Here is an 18,704-nt window from a genome sequence, read left to right as displayed (position 1 = left end):
TACTGCCGATGCAGGAATCTGACCTGAAAACACAAAAAATGCTGGCAATCTCATTGAGTCAGACAGCAAACTACTGTTTTGAATCTGGATGACTGTAAAATGGAATGATCTTTTGAGAGCTGACATAGAGTTGTTCCCTGCTGTAAATGCTTTCAAACTCTAAATGCACTTTAAAACCATCTACTGTAATTTAAAATCTGTTGGTGATGTCCATTTAAATACCAGAGAAAATATGAACTATAAATATAATAGTCCAATGTTAGTGTGAAGCTTTTATCAATTTATAGCTAGGACTAACATTTAGTTGAAGCCCTGAAAACTTGCAGCAGACATTATGCTTGTTGCTTTTAAATATGGGAAGCTCATTTTTGAGGTAGATGTTCAGATAGTGGGGATTCCATCCAGGTCGTACCTGAGATAGTAGGAACTGCAGATGCTGGAGAATCTGAGATAACAGGGTGTAGAGCTAGATGAACACAGCAGGCCAAGCAGCTTTAGAGGAGCAGGAAAGCTGATGTTTCAGGCCTCGACCCTTAATCTGGCCCATTTTGTTTAAGGCAATGGGCAACTTTCGGTTTTACACAATGTTGCACAGTTACTCCGGTGAAGTTGCAATAATTAAAAATCTTGCCAGAGCAAATTGGCCACACAAACTGTCACGGGTTAAGCAAGTCCAACCTTTCACATTTTTTTTCCTGACTTGTGCTTTTCTCCCTCAGGCAGCTTCTTCAAATGTTAGACTTTGTAGATGTGTTAAATCCATTGCTTCACCTCCCTCAGAAGGAGCAGGCTGGCCTCAGGCACTCTAGATAACAGCTAAATTTTATTTGCTTCCTCCTGCAACTTTCCTCATATCGTCCAACCTCATTAGGAAACTTTTAAATGTCAATAGGCAAGAATCTAAGTGCAGAACTTCCTTGTGCTTCAAACAGATTTATAAGCCTCTTTGTAGAAAAAATAGGGCTACAATTCTTTTTTTTAAAAAAAAATCCATATAAAAAATTTGTAAACTTGATTCTTTCATGGGACATGGGCATTGCTGGCGGGGCCCATTCTGTTGCGCACACGTAAATGTCTTTGAACTGAATTGCTTGTTAGGCCTTTTCAGAGTGCTTTAAAGTAACCACATTCCTGTGGGTGTAGAATCGTAGTTATATTATTCAGCCATGACGCACGTCCAGGGCTGGAGGGACCTGAACCTGTACTTCCTGGGCCAGAAATAGGGGTGCAAACGCTGTGCCAGAAGAGCCCTGTGGTCTGGAGTCATAAATAGGCTGGACCAGGTAAGGACAGTGGATTTCTTTTGGCAGAGGGCATTCGTGAACTAAATAGATTCTAATGGCCATCAGTATTGGTTTAATGGTAACCATTAGTAAGGCTAGCCTTCAATTTGACTTGTAATAATTGAATTTAAATTCAGCAGTTGTTTTAGTGAGATCTGAACCTATAAAACCAGAGCATTAGCTTGAACCTCTGGTTTACTTTGTAGTACTTCACCACTAGTTCATTTACACTTCAGTTATGTGTCTGTTCTCCTTTTGAAATTGCGTAAATGTGTTTCCTTTCCATTCAACAGTCTGAGGGGAGACTGTAGTTTCAGCTTCAGAACAGCGTAGCTCTAAATTGCACTCATGCTCCTTGCAATGTTACCTGTGTCCACCCCTTAATGATGTACCACCACTCAACTGTGATAACTCTCAGAACAGTGAAGACAGATAAGAGCAAAGAAGCAGATGAACTGAAAGTGGAAATGTAAAAGATGAATATTTAAGATTAGTTTTAGTGCAAACAGACCAAAACTCTGGCTGAAGCAGATGCATTGATGTCTTTCAGGGAAAGCCACTGGTCGTGCGAGTCTTTCTAAGGGGAGGCTTCAAGCTCACAAAAAAGAGAATGGAGTTAAAGGGCTGCAGGCAGGTTTGGTGGTGGAGGGGAGGTTTATACAGAATGTGAATGTTTGTCGTGGACTCGATGGAAATAAAAGTCCAAAACCAGTGAGGATAAAAAGGCAGGTCAAGCATCTGTCACTTTTGCAATTAATTCTTAATTAGGGCAGATCAACGTTGTTTCAAAAAGTTAGAAAATTATAGCCTAATTTGCGCAGAGGATGGAATCAATATATACAGTTGATTTATGCTCAGAAATGAGGCTGTGAAGCCAACTGCTACCTCTCTGTGATTGAAGATGTTCAACAAATTGAATTAATCAGTGACTGAAGAAACCAGGAAAATGGCTTTGCAATGAGGCTAGGATGAAAGAGATTAGTTCCAATTATATAGCCTCTGCGCACTCAAAGTAGTTCACTGCCTGCAACTTTTAGTTTTGAAGTGTAAATCCTGTTAAGTTGGTGAACACTGGATAAATTTTCTATCTACCAAACAGCCCTGCAAACAGCAAATCAAATGAATGGCCACTTATTCTGGAATGTTCTGTCTGAAATAAGTTGCTGGATCAGTTGTGTGGCCATTTATTGCCCATCTTAAGTCCTTCCATCAAGGCACTGCCAACTATGTGAAGGTGTTCCAATGATGCTTTAAATTTTTATTCACTTCCAGATGTCAACATCACTGACGCAGACAGCATTAATTATCTTTGAGAAACTGATGAGCTAACTTTTTGTTAGCTTTGTAACTTCTTTAAGCCATTTCAGAGGACAGTTAAGAATCAACCAGGTGGTAACATTTTTATCTCTGGTTTAGAAGGTTACACGTCCCACTTCAGCATTTTGAGCACAAACATTGAGGCTGTCGTGTCCAAAATGTACTACATTTTTGGAGGTGCTGTCTTTGGGGTGAGATGTCACCCTGAAGGCCTGTCTTCGCTGTCAGGTGAACACAAGATCCAACAGCGCACATTCAAGAAAGGGGGGAAATTGTCTGTGTTGTACTCACCAATATTTGTCTTTAATTGGTTGTGGAACAAATGTAGCTGAGAAATTACATTTTGAAGCATTTTTGTCTTAACATTTGTCAAGGCATCTTTCAAGAATACTGATGTAAAAGGAACATTTTTTTTGATATCTCGTGAAAATGTGCCATTTCTCAGAATAACAGAATGTCTGATTGTTACGGCATTGTACGTTGTTCATGGAGCATGCTTGCGCAAATTGACAGCTGCCTTCCAGCAGTGACTATACTTGGAAAAAGTATTTGATCAGCTGTAAAAGGGGTTTGAGATGTCTCGTGATCATGATAGACATGACAAAAATCCAGATCTCTCTTATTCTGTTTGTGTTGCTGTGTGTCTAGAATTCTATCCAGGCCAAACCAGAGTTTTTTCCCGAAAGGGCATTCGTGAATCAAGAAGTTCTGAAGAAGGGTCACTGGACCCATTAGAGACACTTTTTTTTGCCAGAGCTGCTGAGTTTCTCCTGCAGATTTGGCTTTTTGTCTCAGATTCTATCATTCCAGTTCTTTGTTTTGTTTTATGATTTTATGGAAATCGGGAAACTACATATCCCTATTACTGGTACTAGGTCTTGGAATTCTGATTTGCTTCATTCACAGTTGAAATTGCCCAGCTGACATTGCAGTATTTGAGTTTGAAACCCTAGATCATTGATTCAGCCCTCTGGATTGCTGGCAATACCATCATGCCCTTATTCCTGTTCTTGGCATACTTTGACACAGGATTGTAGGATCAGAGCAGTGGATAGACTGGTATGTGTAAGAAAGACCAGCTTCTTTCTTTAAGAGATACCTTTTTTTTTATTTGTTGGTATGATGTGAGCATTGCTGGCTAAGCTATCATTTATTGCCATTCTCTGACTCTTCTCAGAGTGTTGGTTAAGTCAGCCAAATTGCTGTGGATGTGGATTCATATGTAGGCCTGACCAGTCAAGGAAGGCAGATTACCTTTCCTAAAAGACATGAGTGAACCAGATGGGTTTTTATGACAATTGACAGGTTACATGGTCACCATTAGACCATCTGTTAATTGCACATTTTTTTATTGATCTAAATGTTCGTCAAAAGCGTCCACACCAGAATTGTCTTTTCCACCTCTGAACTTTTGGTACTGTGTACCCAAGAGAGATGTAGAAGCTCAATCATTGAGCAATAAACACAAATGGGTTTCTGGAGACTAATATCAACAAAGAAAATGAAGACACTGTGGAAAAAGTGACATTGATGGAGATGATTGCGATCCAATTAAATGGCAGGAGATTCAATAAGATCAAATTGATGGACTTAATGGCCTTCTCTGTTCCTATCTACATTGTACTAGCTCATTTATACTGGTCCTGAAGCTGACTCCAGGGCAAAATCAGGTATAAATGAAGTGGAAGATTATTTATTTCATGACAAAGTTTTGGTCAGCGACAAAAATGATAAGATTGCAGATTGTAAGGCAAGGGCCCAAGGCAATGGTTTCTGTCCTCCCAGTGTTTCATTCTAGGAACTTGGAACTTAACTGTGAACGTGTTGATTAAAAGTGATATCAGCTTTTTTGAGATTTTTCAGACACCAATCAATTTTTGAGATAGTCACGTTGGGATTTGAACCCTTGTCCTCTGCGTTATTCATCTAACCGAGGCAATGGTATCCAAACTACGGTTGAATATTGTGTACAGATGCATGTGAATGGATCACCGTCTATCTCCTCAGGCATTTGATAGTCTCCAATGTTCCATTTTGAAAAGTCACTTCATGTACATGATGCAGCCAAGCTTTTGAAGTGCTGTTTTATGTTTCTTTGTTTCAGATGGATTGCTGAGCCAAAAATACTAAAGCTATTGAAGTAATATCATGCAATGTAAACTTCTTTTTCCTGGTTAAACATTGTGTTAGCCATAATGTTGTTGTAGGCATGTATATGTGGACAGAAGAAATAGAAGACAATGCTAATAGTTTCAATGTCATTAAATCTATTTTATGTTAGTTTTTCTTGTGCTACAGTACACTCAAACTAGTATGCAGCATTGCTTAAAAAAAGTCACATAGCACTTTTGTAAATATATATTTAGGCCTCATATTTGCCAGCTCTAAGATGATTTGGCCATTTTGCTGAGAGAAAGCTGACCCTTCATCTTTTTTTGATAGACAAAGAAAAACAAGAAGAAGCCAAAGGCAGACATGAAACAACTGCAGGAGGAGCCACAGAACTGGGCTGAAGGCAAAGAAACTGATGAAGGTGGGTGATACTAACAACAGTGGACATTGCACCTGCTTTCAAATATCCAGGAGTTTCGTCATTCCCCATTGCTTCGCTCATGGTATCACCTTTAGCCAATCAGAGTTGACTAGCTGACCAGTCAACACCCTTTTCTTCTGTGGTATAAATTATTGCGATTTTGAAATTTTGCCGCCTTGTGTTTGACTTGATCAGTACAAGACAGAAAGCTTTAGCAACACGTCTCTTTTCATTCATAAACTAGTTTGTACTGATTCTTGGGATGCGGACTTCACCGGCAAAACCAACATTGACAGTCATTAAGAAAGTGGTAATGAGCCGTAGCCTTCCATTATTGCAGTCCATGCGTCTGCAGGTAGTTCCCTTATAACGCGATAGTTCTTGTGTGACCTCGCGTTGTAGAAAATCACTGTAGAGGATTACGTTATGGGGAAATTGCTGTTGAAAATTGCTATATCTGTACAGCAGAAAGTTCATCTTATCTGAATGGTGGACACTGTTCATCAATTGCATTACAACCAGTTAGCGTTAATGAAACACGTGTTATAGCAGACTTCCCTGTAGGTACGTCCTCCCAGGGTCCAGATGAGCTGAAAGTGACAGCCCTTGACATCAGCCACATTGACCAAATATGGCATCATATTTGGAATAGCAAAACTCGAATTAATGGAAATCAGGGGGATATCTGGCTGGAGTTGTGCTTGGCACAGAGTAAGATGGTATGGTTGTTGGAGGTTAGTCATCTTGACTCAAGACATCGCTGTGGAAGTTTTTCAGTGTAGGCTGAACCATCTTCAGTGCTTTATTAGTGACCTCCCCTCCACCCTGTGGTCAGAAGTGGGGATTTCACTGATTGTACAGTGTTCAGCACCATTCACATCTCCACAGATGGTAAAGCAGTCCATGTCCAAATGCAGCAAAACCTGGACAGTATCCAGACTTGGACTGAAAAGTGTCAAGTAATATTCTTGTCGCCTAAAATGCTAGACAGTGGCCACCTTCAATAAGAAGAATCTAACCACTGTCCCTTGACATTGCAAAAAAAATCAAAGAACTACGAATGCTGGAAACCAAAAGCAAAAACAGAAATCGCTGAAAAAACTCAGTAGGCCTGGCAGCGTCTGTGGAGAGAAAGCAGAGTTAATATTCTGGACCAGTGACTGTTCTTCAGAACAGTTCCATTTCAGCCTGATTTCAAAATATACCTCTGTTCAGTGTCACAATTCTGGAATTCCCTCCCTGATGACATTGTGGGTGGCCCTACAGCAGTTCAAGAAGACGGTTCGCCACTATCTTCTCGAGCACGTACGGGCTAGAAATAAACCAACGACACTTGTGCCATGAGCCAGGGGAAAGAAACTTTCACCCAGAAACAAGTAAAAGAATGGTGGTGTGTTTCTCTGTTAGGATCATGTGTGACCAGGAAGAAAGCTGGTGGCATTCCCATGCATCTGCTGCCCTAGCTGATGAAAAGCAGTAGAAATTGAAATATGTTATTATTAAAATTCAGTTCGAGTTAGCGGATAATCTGAATTACACGTTAACTTTGCTTGCAGTAATCTACTAAAGAATAATTTTGCTGAAGATTTTTTCAAAAAATAAACTTTGCTTCCTTGCTCGTGGATGGAAAGAATCTCTGAAAAACTGTTGGTCTAATATGCAATGCCAGGCTTCACTGACATGGACAACGGTGCAAAATTTAAGGGCAAACTAAAAATTTAGCTGAAGGACCGCAACGGATAAATAAATCAAGATCCTGGAATCTGCTAGCAAAGCAAATAGCAACTGGATGGTGGAAAAATAATGTCACAGGGAATAACAGTTGCAGTGTTCATATTCAAGCCAACGGAATCAAATTGAATTGCATTTGCATGCTGCTTACCAAATACAATCCCAAAGGGTTTATCAGGCTGTTACTGAGTCCCTGAGTATTGGATCTTTTTGGCATATGTTCCAACAGTTTCCTTCATTATTTAAGACTAGCATCACTCAATTTGTAATGGAGGGGAAAGCTAAATGAAAGTATTTATTCAACTGCCAAGTACTTGTGTTGACTATTTCAGAATCTGTCTTCACACCTTGTTTAGGATTGTACAAAAAGGATGCCTTGTTCAATAAGGGGCTGTTTGCCTTTAACAGTTTTGAAACTGAGTCCTGGCAACAGGCCCTACGGAAAGTTGTTTCACAAGCTGATATTTCCTTTATAAAATATTTATTCATCTAGCTTCTACTACTAGTTTAACTAAGAGGGCAAGAACGTTGCTGTATTTTTTGGAACAGGAAAAAGAAAGGGAGAAATAAAAACCCAAAGAACTCCAATGCTGTAAATCAGGAACAAAAACAAAATTGTTGGAAAAGCTCAGCAGGTCTGGCAGCATCTGTGAAGGAGAAGACAGAGTTCATGTTTCGCGTCAGGTGACCAGAAAAGGGAGAGCTGTGCTTACTGCATTAGCAATTTCTTGATTTCCACCAATTTATTTTCTGTTGCCCTCCTTCAATATCTGATTATCTTAATATTGTACAGGAGCTGAATCCAATCCAGTAGCTCATCTGCTATTGATGTGAGCATGCAGTTCATGAAAAAAATTGCAACTAGTGTGTCTTTTGTGACCGCACGTGACAAGAGAGACCACTCTCTCCGTGACTCCCTTGTTCGCTCCACACTGCCCTCCAACCCCACCACACCCGGCACCTTCCCCTGCAACCGCAGGAAATGCTACACTTGCCCCCACACCTCCTCCCTCACCCCTATCCCAGGCCCCAAGATGACATTCCACATTAAGCAGAGGTTCATCTGCACATCTGCCAATGTGGTATACTGCATCCACTGTACCCGGTGCGGCTTCCTCTACATTGGGGAAACCAAGCGGAGGCTTGGAGACCGCTTTGCAGAACACCTCCGCTCAGTTCGCAACAAACAACTGCACCTCCCAGTCGCAAACCATTTCCACTCCCCCTCCCATTCTCTGGATGACATGTCCATCATGGGCCTCCTGCACTGCCACAATGATGCCACCCGAAGGTTGCAGGAACAGCAACTCATATTCCGCCTGGGAACCCTGCAGCCTAATGGTATCAATGTGGACTTCACCAGTTTCAAAATCTCCCCTTCCCCTACTGCATCCCTAAACCAGCCCAGTTCGTCCCCTCCCCCCACTGCACCACACAACCAGCCCAACTCTTCCCCCCCCCCCCCACCCACTGCATCCCAAAACCAGTCCAACCTGTCTCTGCCTCCCTAACCAGTTCTTCCTCTCACCCATCCCTTCCTCCCACCCCAAGCCGCACCCCCATCTACCTACTAACCTCATCCCACCTCCTTGACCTGTCCGTCTTCCCTGGACTGACCTATCCCCTCCCTACCTCCCCACCGATACTCTCTCCACCTATCTTCTTTACTCTCCATCTTCGGTCCGCCTCCCCCTCTCTCCCTATTTATTCCAGTTCCCTCTCCCCATCCCCCTCTCTGATGAAGGGTCTAGGCCCGAAACGTCAGCTTTTGTGCTCCTGAGATGCTGCTTGGCCTGCTGTGTTCATCCAGCCTCACATTTTATTATCTTGGAATTCTCCAGCATCTGCAGTTCCCATTATCTTTGAGTACAGAAGCAGATGTGTCTTCTTCTGAGATAGATGCTTGATCAGTAGGGGGAAGTCAAGAACTACAGTGGGAAAATGCAGTAAAGTGGACATGAGGAATGTTGGATCAACCGTGATCCTATTGAATGGTAGAGCAGACTCGAGGACCAAATGGCCTATTCCTTTTCATATTTCTTGTGATCTAATTGTACAGGATCTTAATGAGACTACACCTTACCTGTTGTGTGCTGTTTTTCTTACCTGAGGTTGGATATTCTGACTGTGGGTGGAGTGCAACAGATGTTTACCAGACTAATTCCTGATATAGCAGTACTAATTTATGAAGGGGAGTTGGATTAGTTGGGACTCTATTCATTGGAATGTAGAAGTCTGGGGCAGGTGCAGAGTGGAGGTGCTCGTAGCAACCTATAAAATTCTAACAGGGTTAGACAGGGAAGACAATGGCCAATTGGTATTATCGCCGGACTGTTAATTCGGAGACCCAGATAACATTCTGGGGACCTGAGTTTGAATCCTGTAGTGACAAATGAAGGGATTTGAATTGAAAAGAAAATCTGGAATTAAGAATCTAACTTTGACGAAGAATCCGTTGCCAATAGTTGTAAAAACCCATCTGGTTCATTCATGCCCTTTAGGGAAGGGAAACTGCTGTCTTTACCTGGTTTTGCTGACATGTGACTTCAGACCCACAGCAGTGTGGTTGACTCTGAACTGCCCTCTGGGCAATAAATGCCCTCACCCCGTTAATAAAAGAAGAAAAATGCAGAAAGAATCTTTATAATGACCAGAGAGTCCAGAACCAGGCTCACAGTCTAATGGTTCAAAATAGACCATTTAGGACTGCACTGAAGAAGAATGCCTTCATTTAGTGAGTGGTGAGTCTGTGGAATTCTCTGCCGCAGCAAGAAGTTGAGGCCAAATGTTGAATGTTTGCAAGAGTCGGTAAGATTTAGTTCCTTGGACTAAAGGGGTCAAGGGGATTGGAAAAAATGGAGGAAGTGGGGACTGAGTTGGAAGATTGGCTGTGATCATATTGAACGTGGAGCATATTCAAAGGGACAAATGGTCTACTCCTGTACCTATTTTCTATGATTCAGTGCAACCCAAAAAAAATTGTTGTGTAAGATGTACTCTTGTCAACATAGGATCCCTCAGGGCCGCTGTTAATTTGTTGCCTTCATGATCTGGTTTGGTTAGCCAGATGTACTCTGAAAGGTTACCCCCATGACAGTAATTCAACTGAGGAGAAGGCCCCAAGTGCAACACACTCCCTTCCTCATGGGACTCACCATCCATTTAACAATTCTTTCACAGAACACTTCACTACCATCAGTTACAAAATTTTCCTTTTATTATGGCTCTAATTATGTTATTAATTAATGTCATCCATGTTTCTTGTAGTGAATGCTATTTTGCATCTAGGTTCACCCTAATTACAGCTAAACCTTCAAGTTTCAATTGAATGTTGTATTCCAAAAATATTGACCCATTATGTCATTTGAATGAATCCAAGTTTTCCAGTGGCACAAACATATATGGCATTGTAAGCAGTTGCGCTAAAGGTATAAAATCACAAGGAAATGGTGATAGACTAATAAATAGGATTAGCAAAAAAATCGCCAAGTTAGTGAATGTGAGACCATTGCTTTCAAACTAAAATGGATTGAACAGAATATTTTGTAAATGATGAAACCTGGATACAGTGGAAGCTCAAAGAGACTGGAAAATGGGGCAGCAATGACATTGATCGTAAAATGAATGCAGTATCTATTTACCAATGCGATATTCAGGAGGTGGTGGAGGTGATGTCATCGAATAATTTTAAGACAGAAGCTGGTAGATTTTTGTTGGGCAGGAAATCGAGGGTTATCAAGTGTAGATGGGAATATGGAATTGAAAATGCAAACAGATCAGCCTTGATCGTATTGCACAATGGTCAATGTTCAAGGAGCTGAAGGGCCTACTTCTCCTTTTTCCTGTATTTGTTTGACAAGTTTTGTCCCTTCCACAATATCCCCAAGCTCAATAATCAGGGCGTTGAGCAAATCACTGTGAAAGAGAATGCTGAAGTTCTTGCAACCATCTTCAGCAAGAAATGCCAAGTGGCCATCAGCATTACAGATGCAAGTCTTTAGCCGATTCAATTCATTGCACGTAACATCAAGAAATGGTTGGAGTCACTGGATACAGCAAAGGCTGTGGCTACTGACAACATTCTGACAATAATACTGAAAATGTGTGCTCTAGAACTTGCCACACCCTTTACCAAGCTTTTTTAATACAGCTGCAACACTGGCATCTACCCAACAATGTGTAAAATTGTTCAGGTACATCCTGTATGCATATTGCAGGTCAAATCCAACCCTGCCAATTTTGAACTCCGCAGCCAACCCTTGTTCATCAGTAAATTGATGGAAGGTGTAATCGACAGTTCTGTCAAGCAGCACTTGTCAGCAATAACGTGCTCAGTGACACCCAGTTTGTGTTATGCCACTAGCTCCTGACCTCATTATAGCCTTAATTCAGATGTGGTCAAAAGAGCTGAATTTCGGAGATGAAATGAGTGTGACTGTCCCTGATATCCAGGCTGCTTTTGACTGAGTGAAACATCAAGGAGTTCTCTCAAAACTGGAAACAATGGCAATCAGGGAAAAAAACTCTCCACTGGTTAGAGTCGTACCTGACAGAGCAAGATGGTTGTGATTACTGAAGATCAGTCTTCTCAGCTTGGAACATCTCCATAGGACTTCCTCAGAGTGGTGTTGAAAGCCTAGTCATATTCAGTTGCTTCATCAATGACTTTCCTTACATCATAAGGTGAGAAATGGGAAGGTTCATTGATGATTGCTCAGTGTTCGCACCTTTTGTGACTCCTCAGTTACTGAAGTACTGCATGCCCAAATGCAGCAAGACCTGGATAATGTCCAGACTTGTGCTGAAAAGTGGTAAATGTTGCAACATTAAAAATATCAAACCAAACCAAATTAGCTTCACTTTCACTCCAGTACAATGAGGATTAAAACATTGAATGACGCTCAAAATTGCTCCATTGTTCCTGAACAAATTTACAAAAACACCAGAGTTTATAACTTCAACAAAAATGAACACTTTGTTAAGAATGTAACTTTAGCAGAACATAGATAAAGTGCAAGGCAGTTTAATCAATATCCACGATCTTAGCTCGGTCTGCCTTGAATATAAAACTCACCACAACGCGGACAGAGACAGACAGGCAGACACAGTTGAGGGTCAAATTTTAAAAAAGACAATAGAAGAAGAATAGACTGCTTGGAGACTTTTACTTATGCCATACAGGTGCAATTTTTTTCTCAGAACTTTCAGCAAATTGATATCTGGAGAATAACTAGGGGGAACAAAAGCAAAAATAAAACCTTTCTAGCCCAGCAGCTTCTAAAGCAAAACTGTCTCCACCCAAAATCCCAGTCAGCACCAGTTTGCTTTTTATTTTCTTTTTTGCCTTAAATGTGGTCTGCATTTGGTCTCCAGAACTGAACCTCCATGATTTGTCCAATTCACCATCCAGTTGCCAGCCTGAGTGTAGCAGCATCTTGAAGCCAAATTGTCTGCAATAACATCAAAGCAGCAATTAACCTGAATTACCTTTCCAGAGTAATTCCCATCACCAAGCATTAGTCTTTTGTTTTTCTTTCAGAACAAACTGCTGTTCACAATTCAATTATCAACTTCAATTCAATTCCAATAAAGAAGAGAAAAATTAAAGAAAAATAGTGATGGTCTCAATGCGAGTAACATTAGTGCCACAGAACGCGGGAAATGGCCATCTGCAACAAAAGAGAATCTCATCGTTGCCCCTTGTAATTCAATGGCATCACTATTACTCCATAACCTAATAACAATGTCCTGGAGGTTACCATTGACTAGAAACTGAACTGGAGTATCTATTTTAAAAACTGTGGCTGCAAGGCCAAAATACAGGCTAGAATTCTGCAGCAGGTAACCCACTTACTGACTTCTCAAAGTCTGTCCATCACCTACAAGGTACAAGTCAGGAATCTGTAATGATATATTCCCCAGTAGCTTAGCTGAGTGCAGCTCCAACAACACTTCTGCTTGACACCATCCAGAACAAAGCAGCCCATAAGATTGGTACCATATCCACAAACATTTACTCTTTTCCTCTGTCTGTAGTAGCAGTGTGTACCGTCTGCAAGATACACTCCAGAAATTCACTAAAGCTTCTGAGACAGCATCTTCTAAACCCATGAGCGCTTCCATCTGGAAGGATGAGGGCAGCTGATGCATCAACTTGCAAATTCCTCTCCAAAGTCACTTACCATCCTGGCTTTAAAATACATCGCCATTCCTTCAATTTACTGGGTTAAAATCCTGGAACTCTAATAATATTGTGGATGTACTTGCACCAGATGGACTGCAGCAACTCGATCTGTTCACCATCTCTTGCGGACAGCAAGGGTTAAGAAATAAAGTCTGATCTAGCCAACGTTGATCACATCTCATGAGTGAATTTTAAAAGGGCTATTAGCGAAATAAATAGTCGCTTAGTGGTCGTCATTAATTCCACATTTTCATTAAGTTTAAATTTCATCATCTGCCATGGTAGGATTTGACCCATGCCCCGAGAGAATTAGTCTAGGGCTCTGAATTACTAATCTTGTCACATTACCAGTATGCTGCTACCTTCTCAGTATCATGGAACAGGAGAACCACATTGAAGTGTAAGTGAGGAAGGAATTTATGTGAAGAGTTTAATAAGGACTCTACTCTTTTCGGAAAAATCTTATAGTAGTGGTGTTGCGTGGAAGTTAAATAGCAACTGTTCCAATATTGTGCTGTTAGTGTTGATTGGTCAATTAACGACATTTGACTGATGCACCAACAATCATTTTTTCTCAAGTGGCAATTAATTTATAAAATGCTCTGTAAAACATTTTTTGTGTTATATGTACATACTCAAACCAGTGATCTGAGTAATTTGCATTCCCAAGAGAGAGTATTTTGGGATGTCACATTCACACAACTATCGTATGTTCCTATAAAAGCAAATCCTTTGTGCTACAGTGTGGTAGCTCATAACCCAGTGTAACGTCTGGTGTTAAGCACTCAACAATAGCACTTAGCAGTGTAAATTTGGTCAGAGGCGAGCCAACCTATTCAAATGATTTTTTTTTTGAGTTTTATTTGGATTGCCTGTGTTCTGTTATCTCTCTCCCCTACTACACAATCTACTCATACCGTTTGTCATTCCAAAAGGGTTATCCCCTCTGTGATTCCAAAGTTCTCCCCTCCACCATACTTCACAATTACTCTCCTCCTCCTTCCCCACTCCCATCCCTTGAGTGCAGATCCTGACTGATGGTTGAGAACCGTGCACTCTATTGGATGGGTGCAAAGACATGATCTGTAACGGTCCTGGAATCATCAGTTGATGCAGCTTAAAAGGAGGCCATTTAGTCCATGATGCATATGCCAGCTCTTTGAAAGACTATCCGATCAGTCCTATTCGCATACTTTTATACATACTGCTGTTTCCTTTTCAAGTCTTTTCCAGTTCCATTTTTAAAGTTACTATTGAAACTGCTTTCAGCACCCTTTCAAGTATATTCCAGATCATTAGGCAATGGTGAGTAAAGTGCATCTTTCACTAGTAATCCATAGTCCCAGACTGATGCTCTGGGTGTGAGGGTTGAGATGCCACTGTAGCAACTAGTGAAATTCAAATTGATAACAAAATTGAACATAAAGCTAGTCTTGACAATGGTGACCATGACAGCTGTCACTGATGGTTAGAGAAATCCCTTTTTGAGGAAAGGAGATATGTCGTCATCACCCACTGGCCTGCATGTGACTCCAGACTCTCAGCAACTCCTAACTGCCTTCAGAAATGACCAGACAAGACACTCTGTTGAAGGGCACTGAGGGATGGGCAACACATGTTGGCTGTGCCCGAGGGCCCACATTCCATGAAATGAAAAAATATCGATTGAATTTGATATATTTTTATTTATAAAATCCATCAGCGCCCTCATTCTTTTTGCCAGTTCTCTTCAATCTTTGCCCTGTGGTTACTGCATTCCTCCCCAATAGAATCTGTTTCTCCTTCTCAAAGCATTTTTTTGTTAGATCTTCCCTTAACCTGCTGTGCCTTCAGTTTAATTTGTTCAGATGTCCTCAGTCTGTCTATCCTCTCTCCTGAAGTCTGCGGTTTTCCCCCTACTACATTTCCAGGTATGTATGTCGTCTGCAAACTTTGAATTTGTGCCCCCATGTCCCAGTCAGAATGAATTGTGCACTATTCTTAGAAAAGCAACTGCATATTACCATCAAACGGAAAAGCAACTGGCACCTCCAGCAATGTACTATTTTCTCTGACATTCGTGTGGAGTGTTGGTCTGGATGATACTGGGAGTGGGACTTGAACCCACAGCCTACAGATGCAGAGTGCTGCCCACTGAGCCACGTCTGACAGCTATCCAGCTTGGAGATTGCTACCTTAGCTCAGTTATATCCTTGTTGGGCACGAGTGGCAGATGTGATATTTCATCTTCCAACTATTAATAAATATGCCACACATCCCATTATCTACCCCAATAGTAACAAAGTGAAGACTTCGCGTTTCAGTTTGACTGCATTTGACCCTTAACAACAAAACTCTGGATTGGTCACCTTGTGGTGAGCAGCACTTCCACCAGTTACTAACAGGTTAAAAATATGTTGAATTTTAACTTTGTATTTCTTTTTGCCAAGGGAATTATTAGTTTTCTCTGTGCAAAAGTAAAGAGAAATTTAAAGAGAAACCATCTTAAGGCTTAGACTGAAGCAGTCAGTTCACAGTTTGGATCTATACGGTTAATTGATTGTATTTGGACACACGATAAATGTTTCTGGTTTTTGCTGGCATGGATTTAGATGTAGAATCATTTACGTAAATGAAACTTATGCACATCTAGGCTCACTATGATACAAATATTGGGTGAAATAAAGTTTGACAAGCTCGTCATGGCACTATGACATGGTGATCTGGTGCACTGTGCCATATCATTGGGCCCCCTCAATCATAACATGATGCAGTGCAATCAGAGGCCATTGGCTCAGTGTGTTTGTGTCGATTCTCTGAATAAGAAAGCTAATTAGCCTCTTTTTCCCTTGGCATGCATATCCCCATTCTTGTGATTCGACATGTAAAGTTGTCATCTTTTTTTAAAAGAAGGTGCTCTTCCCTTCAAATATTAATTCAAATATTGACTGGATTTCATTTTGGTTCTTTCACAGGGGCATGGGAGACCAAAATCAGTAGCCGGGAAAAACGACAACAGCGCAGACGTGACAAAGGAATAAATGAATCTCCCTCCGTTGATTCTAGTCTCCCTGCAGTTGGATCTGAAGCTGTTCCTGCACAGCAGCACACGGTAGCCTCAGCTGGCCTGGGCCCTCGAAAGACCAAAGGGGTAGAAACTGCAGGTTGGTTAGAAGAGGGGGGTCTTCTAGTTTCTTCTTTATTAGGACATAGGCGTCTGGTTCCAATTTTTTTCAAGAAAAACGTAGGTCCCTTTAAGAGGAAACCAGAACAGCTTCAATTTTAATTGAGAGCATTTGATGCTCATACGAGTTTGTACTTGAGATCTGGGTCTTTGGCTCCTTGTGGTTATCTCTACCTCTGGGTTGGAATGTCCAGATTCAAGTCCCACCTGCCAGGGTCATGTCACAACATACCTGAGCAAGTTGATTGAAAACGTAAATGGGTCTATAGTGTTCGTAATTAGGTGTGTTATTTGATGGTGATGGGTTTCTAAAATTTAACAAAAATGCAGTAGGTAGTTGGCACCTGGATAGGGAGAGCAAGAGAACTAAAATTGATACTTGTCCTGAATTCTAGCTTAACAGTAAAACAGTTAAACTTCGAATTGTCATCACCAACCTGATTAAATATATGGATATTGGTGCGTTAAACATCTGGAAGGTCATCATTGAACTGAGTGACTTGTTCAGCCATCTCAGAGATGAGTTAACCATGGTATGGATTTGGGTTCAGATGTAGGCTGGACTAGGTAAGCACAGCAGATTTCCTTCCTTAAAAGATGTTAGTGAACTATTAAGCCAGCACTACTCCTTTGTCGGTGAGAATTTTTACTGCATGCTCACCCCTATGTTTGTTTCAAAACCTCAGGATGGTGTGCAATGAATTGATATGTTGGTTATGTATTAAGTGCAGGGCCCTGTTGTTGCAATAACATTTTTATAATTACCCCCTCCCAGAAAACGATGTGTCTCGAATCTTCATCTTACTTTTAAAGGAGCAAAGTTATGATTTTCTGCAGTGGTTTTCACGGCATATCAAAGCACATAATGGCTAGTGTATTAGTATGGAATGTCTAGTCACTGTTATAGCTAGGAAATGCAGCAGTCAATCTGTACAGAGGAAGCTGCCCATAGCAATGAGGAAAAATGGCGAGCCTGGTTTTATTTATGTGGTACAAAAACCAAGTTGCTGGAAAAGTCCAGCAAGTCTGGCAGCATCTGTGAAGGAAAAAAACAGTGTTAACGTTTCGGGACATGAAGCAGGGTCACCAGACCCGAAACGTTAACTTTTTTTCCTTCACAGATGCTACAAGACCTGCTGAGCTTTTCCAGCAACTTTGTTTTTGTTCTTGATTTACAGAATCTGCAGTTCTTTTGGTTTTTATTTATGTGGCGTTGATTAAGAAATGATTATCAGCTGTGACACTGGGGATGTCACCCTTGCCCTTTTTTTTTTGAAATACAGTAGAAATCTCTACGTCCACCAGAGATGGCAGATAGGCCAACTGTTTTTAATGTCTCATCTGAAAGATTGCACCTCCGTCAGCGTAGGGTTTCTTCCATACTGCATTTGGGCATGTCAGCATGACTGTGTGTTTCATTCTCAGGAGTGGGATTAGACTCTAAAGTTTTCTCAGTTACAGTTAAAAAGTTTCTAAGTTAAAAGTATTACTGATTCACAATTGGTACTACTTTTTTAAAGCGAAGAGTTAATTTATTTCAAGTTTTAACAATAGTTACCACTGCCTTCTCTGAATATTGGTAACCAATGGTCAGTAATTAACGAAAACAAGAGTTAAGTCAATTAGATTGCTCCTAATTGGCTTAAAATTGCTGTCAGCATATGATTCAAAACCTTTACAGATGCAGATTAATTTAGTTAGATTCATCAGCATGTACAACTAGTTGAGAAGTTATTCTTAGCATCAATCAACTTTATGTAGATTTCGATTGCAAAATGAATTTTAAATGTTTCTTTGACAAAACAGCTTTTAGTGAAAGCAGCCACTGTTTTCAGGCCGGGTCAATCTTCTGACAATGAATAAGGCTTGTTGATGTATTTTTTTTTTCTTTTTCTTTAAAGTTGCTCCCGGGTGGGGTGAACAGCTAACAGTGAATGGAGGAAGCTGGTGTGATATCCCAGTGAAACTGCCCACTCAGATTAATGCGACTAAGGATGATAAATGGCAACAAATCCCAGTATTGGCAAATGCAAAAAGAAGCCCGGATCAGCCTGCTTGGGGCCAGGAAAGCAGTGATACCAATGCAGGGGCAAAAGAATGGGCAGTACCCTTAGTTGATAAAACTTGGAGTGAGCATGCACTTTACCCCAGCATTGGTGAGTGTTGAATTGTGTGTCTGTTAATTGAAATATGCTTAAATTCAACATGAGGGAGATTGAAGTAATTAATTCTTAATATAGTTGAAGATTTTTATTTGCCTGTCTTTTTCTTGAGCTTTGGCTTTGTTGGTAAATGTTGACGCTGATTCATAGTACAAAGGGATTTCTGGACTTAGTTGCTAACTCATTCAATCTCAACCAGGATAGCACTTGAGACACCCCAACAATAATGAAAAGGGGAAATGTGAGCTTCCATTTTTACTGATGAACATTATTTACTGGTCAGCGTAGAATAAAGATTGCCTGTGCTTCTGTGCAATGGTGATCACTACTT

The 18,704-nt window shown here is 40.9% G+C and overlaps 1 protein-coding gene across 4 annotated transcripts in view; it reads left to right on the top strand.

Moving 5' to 3' along the window:
- The window catches only part of LOC125451875 (protein LYRIC-like), a 75,560-nt gene that overhangs the window by 19,236 nt on the left and 37,620 nt on the right, over window positions 1-18,704 (top strand). For 2 of the 4 annotated variants that reach the window (XM_048529568.2, XM_048529567.2), the window contains exons 3-5: window positions 5,043-5,133; window positions 16,003-16,191; window positions 18,113-18,367. In XM_048529568.2, coding sequence (XP_048385525.2) covers window positions 5,043-5,133; window positions 16,003-16,191; window positions 18,113-18,367 — 535 coding nt within the window. The remainder of the gene's footprint in view (window positions 1-5,042; window positions 5,134-16,002; window positions 16,192-18,112; window positions 18,368-18,704) is intronic. The other 2 variants (XM_059646261.1, XM_048529569.2) reach the window with 1 other exon arrangement.

The sequence above is a fragment of the Stegostoma tigrinum genome, chromosome 5, assembly GCF_030684315.1.
Source record: "Stegostoma tigrinum isolate sSteTig4 chromosome 5, sSteTig4.hap1, whole genome shotgun sequence".
NCBI classification, from domain to species: Eukaryota; Metazoa; Chordata; class Chondrichthyes; order Orectolobiformes; family Stegostomatidae; genus Stegostoma; species Stegostoma tigrinum.
Note: the sequence above shows the minus strand (reverse complement) of the source record. Positions and strands in the feature narration are given on the sequence as shown.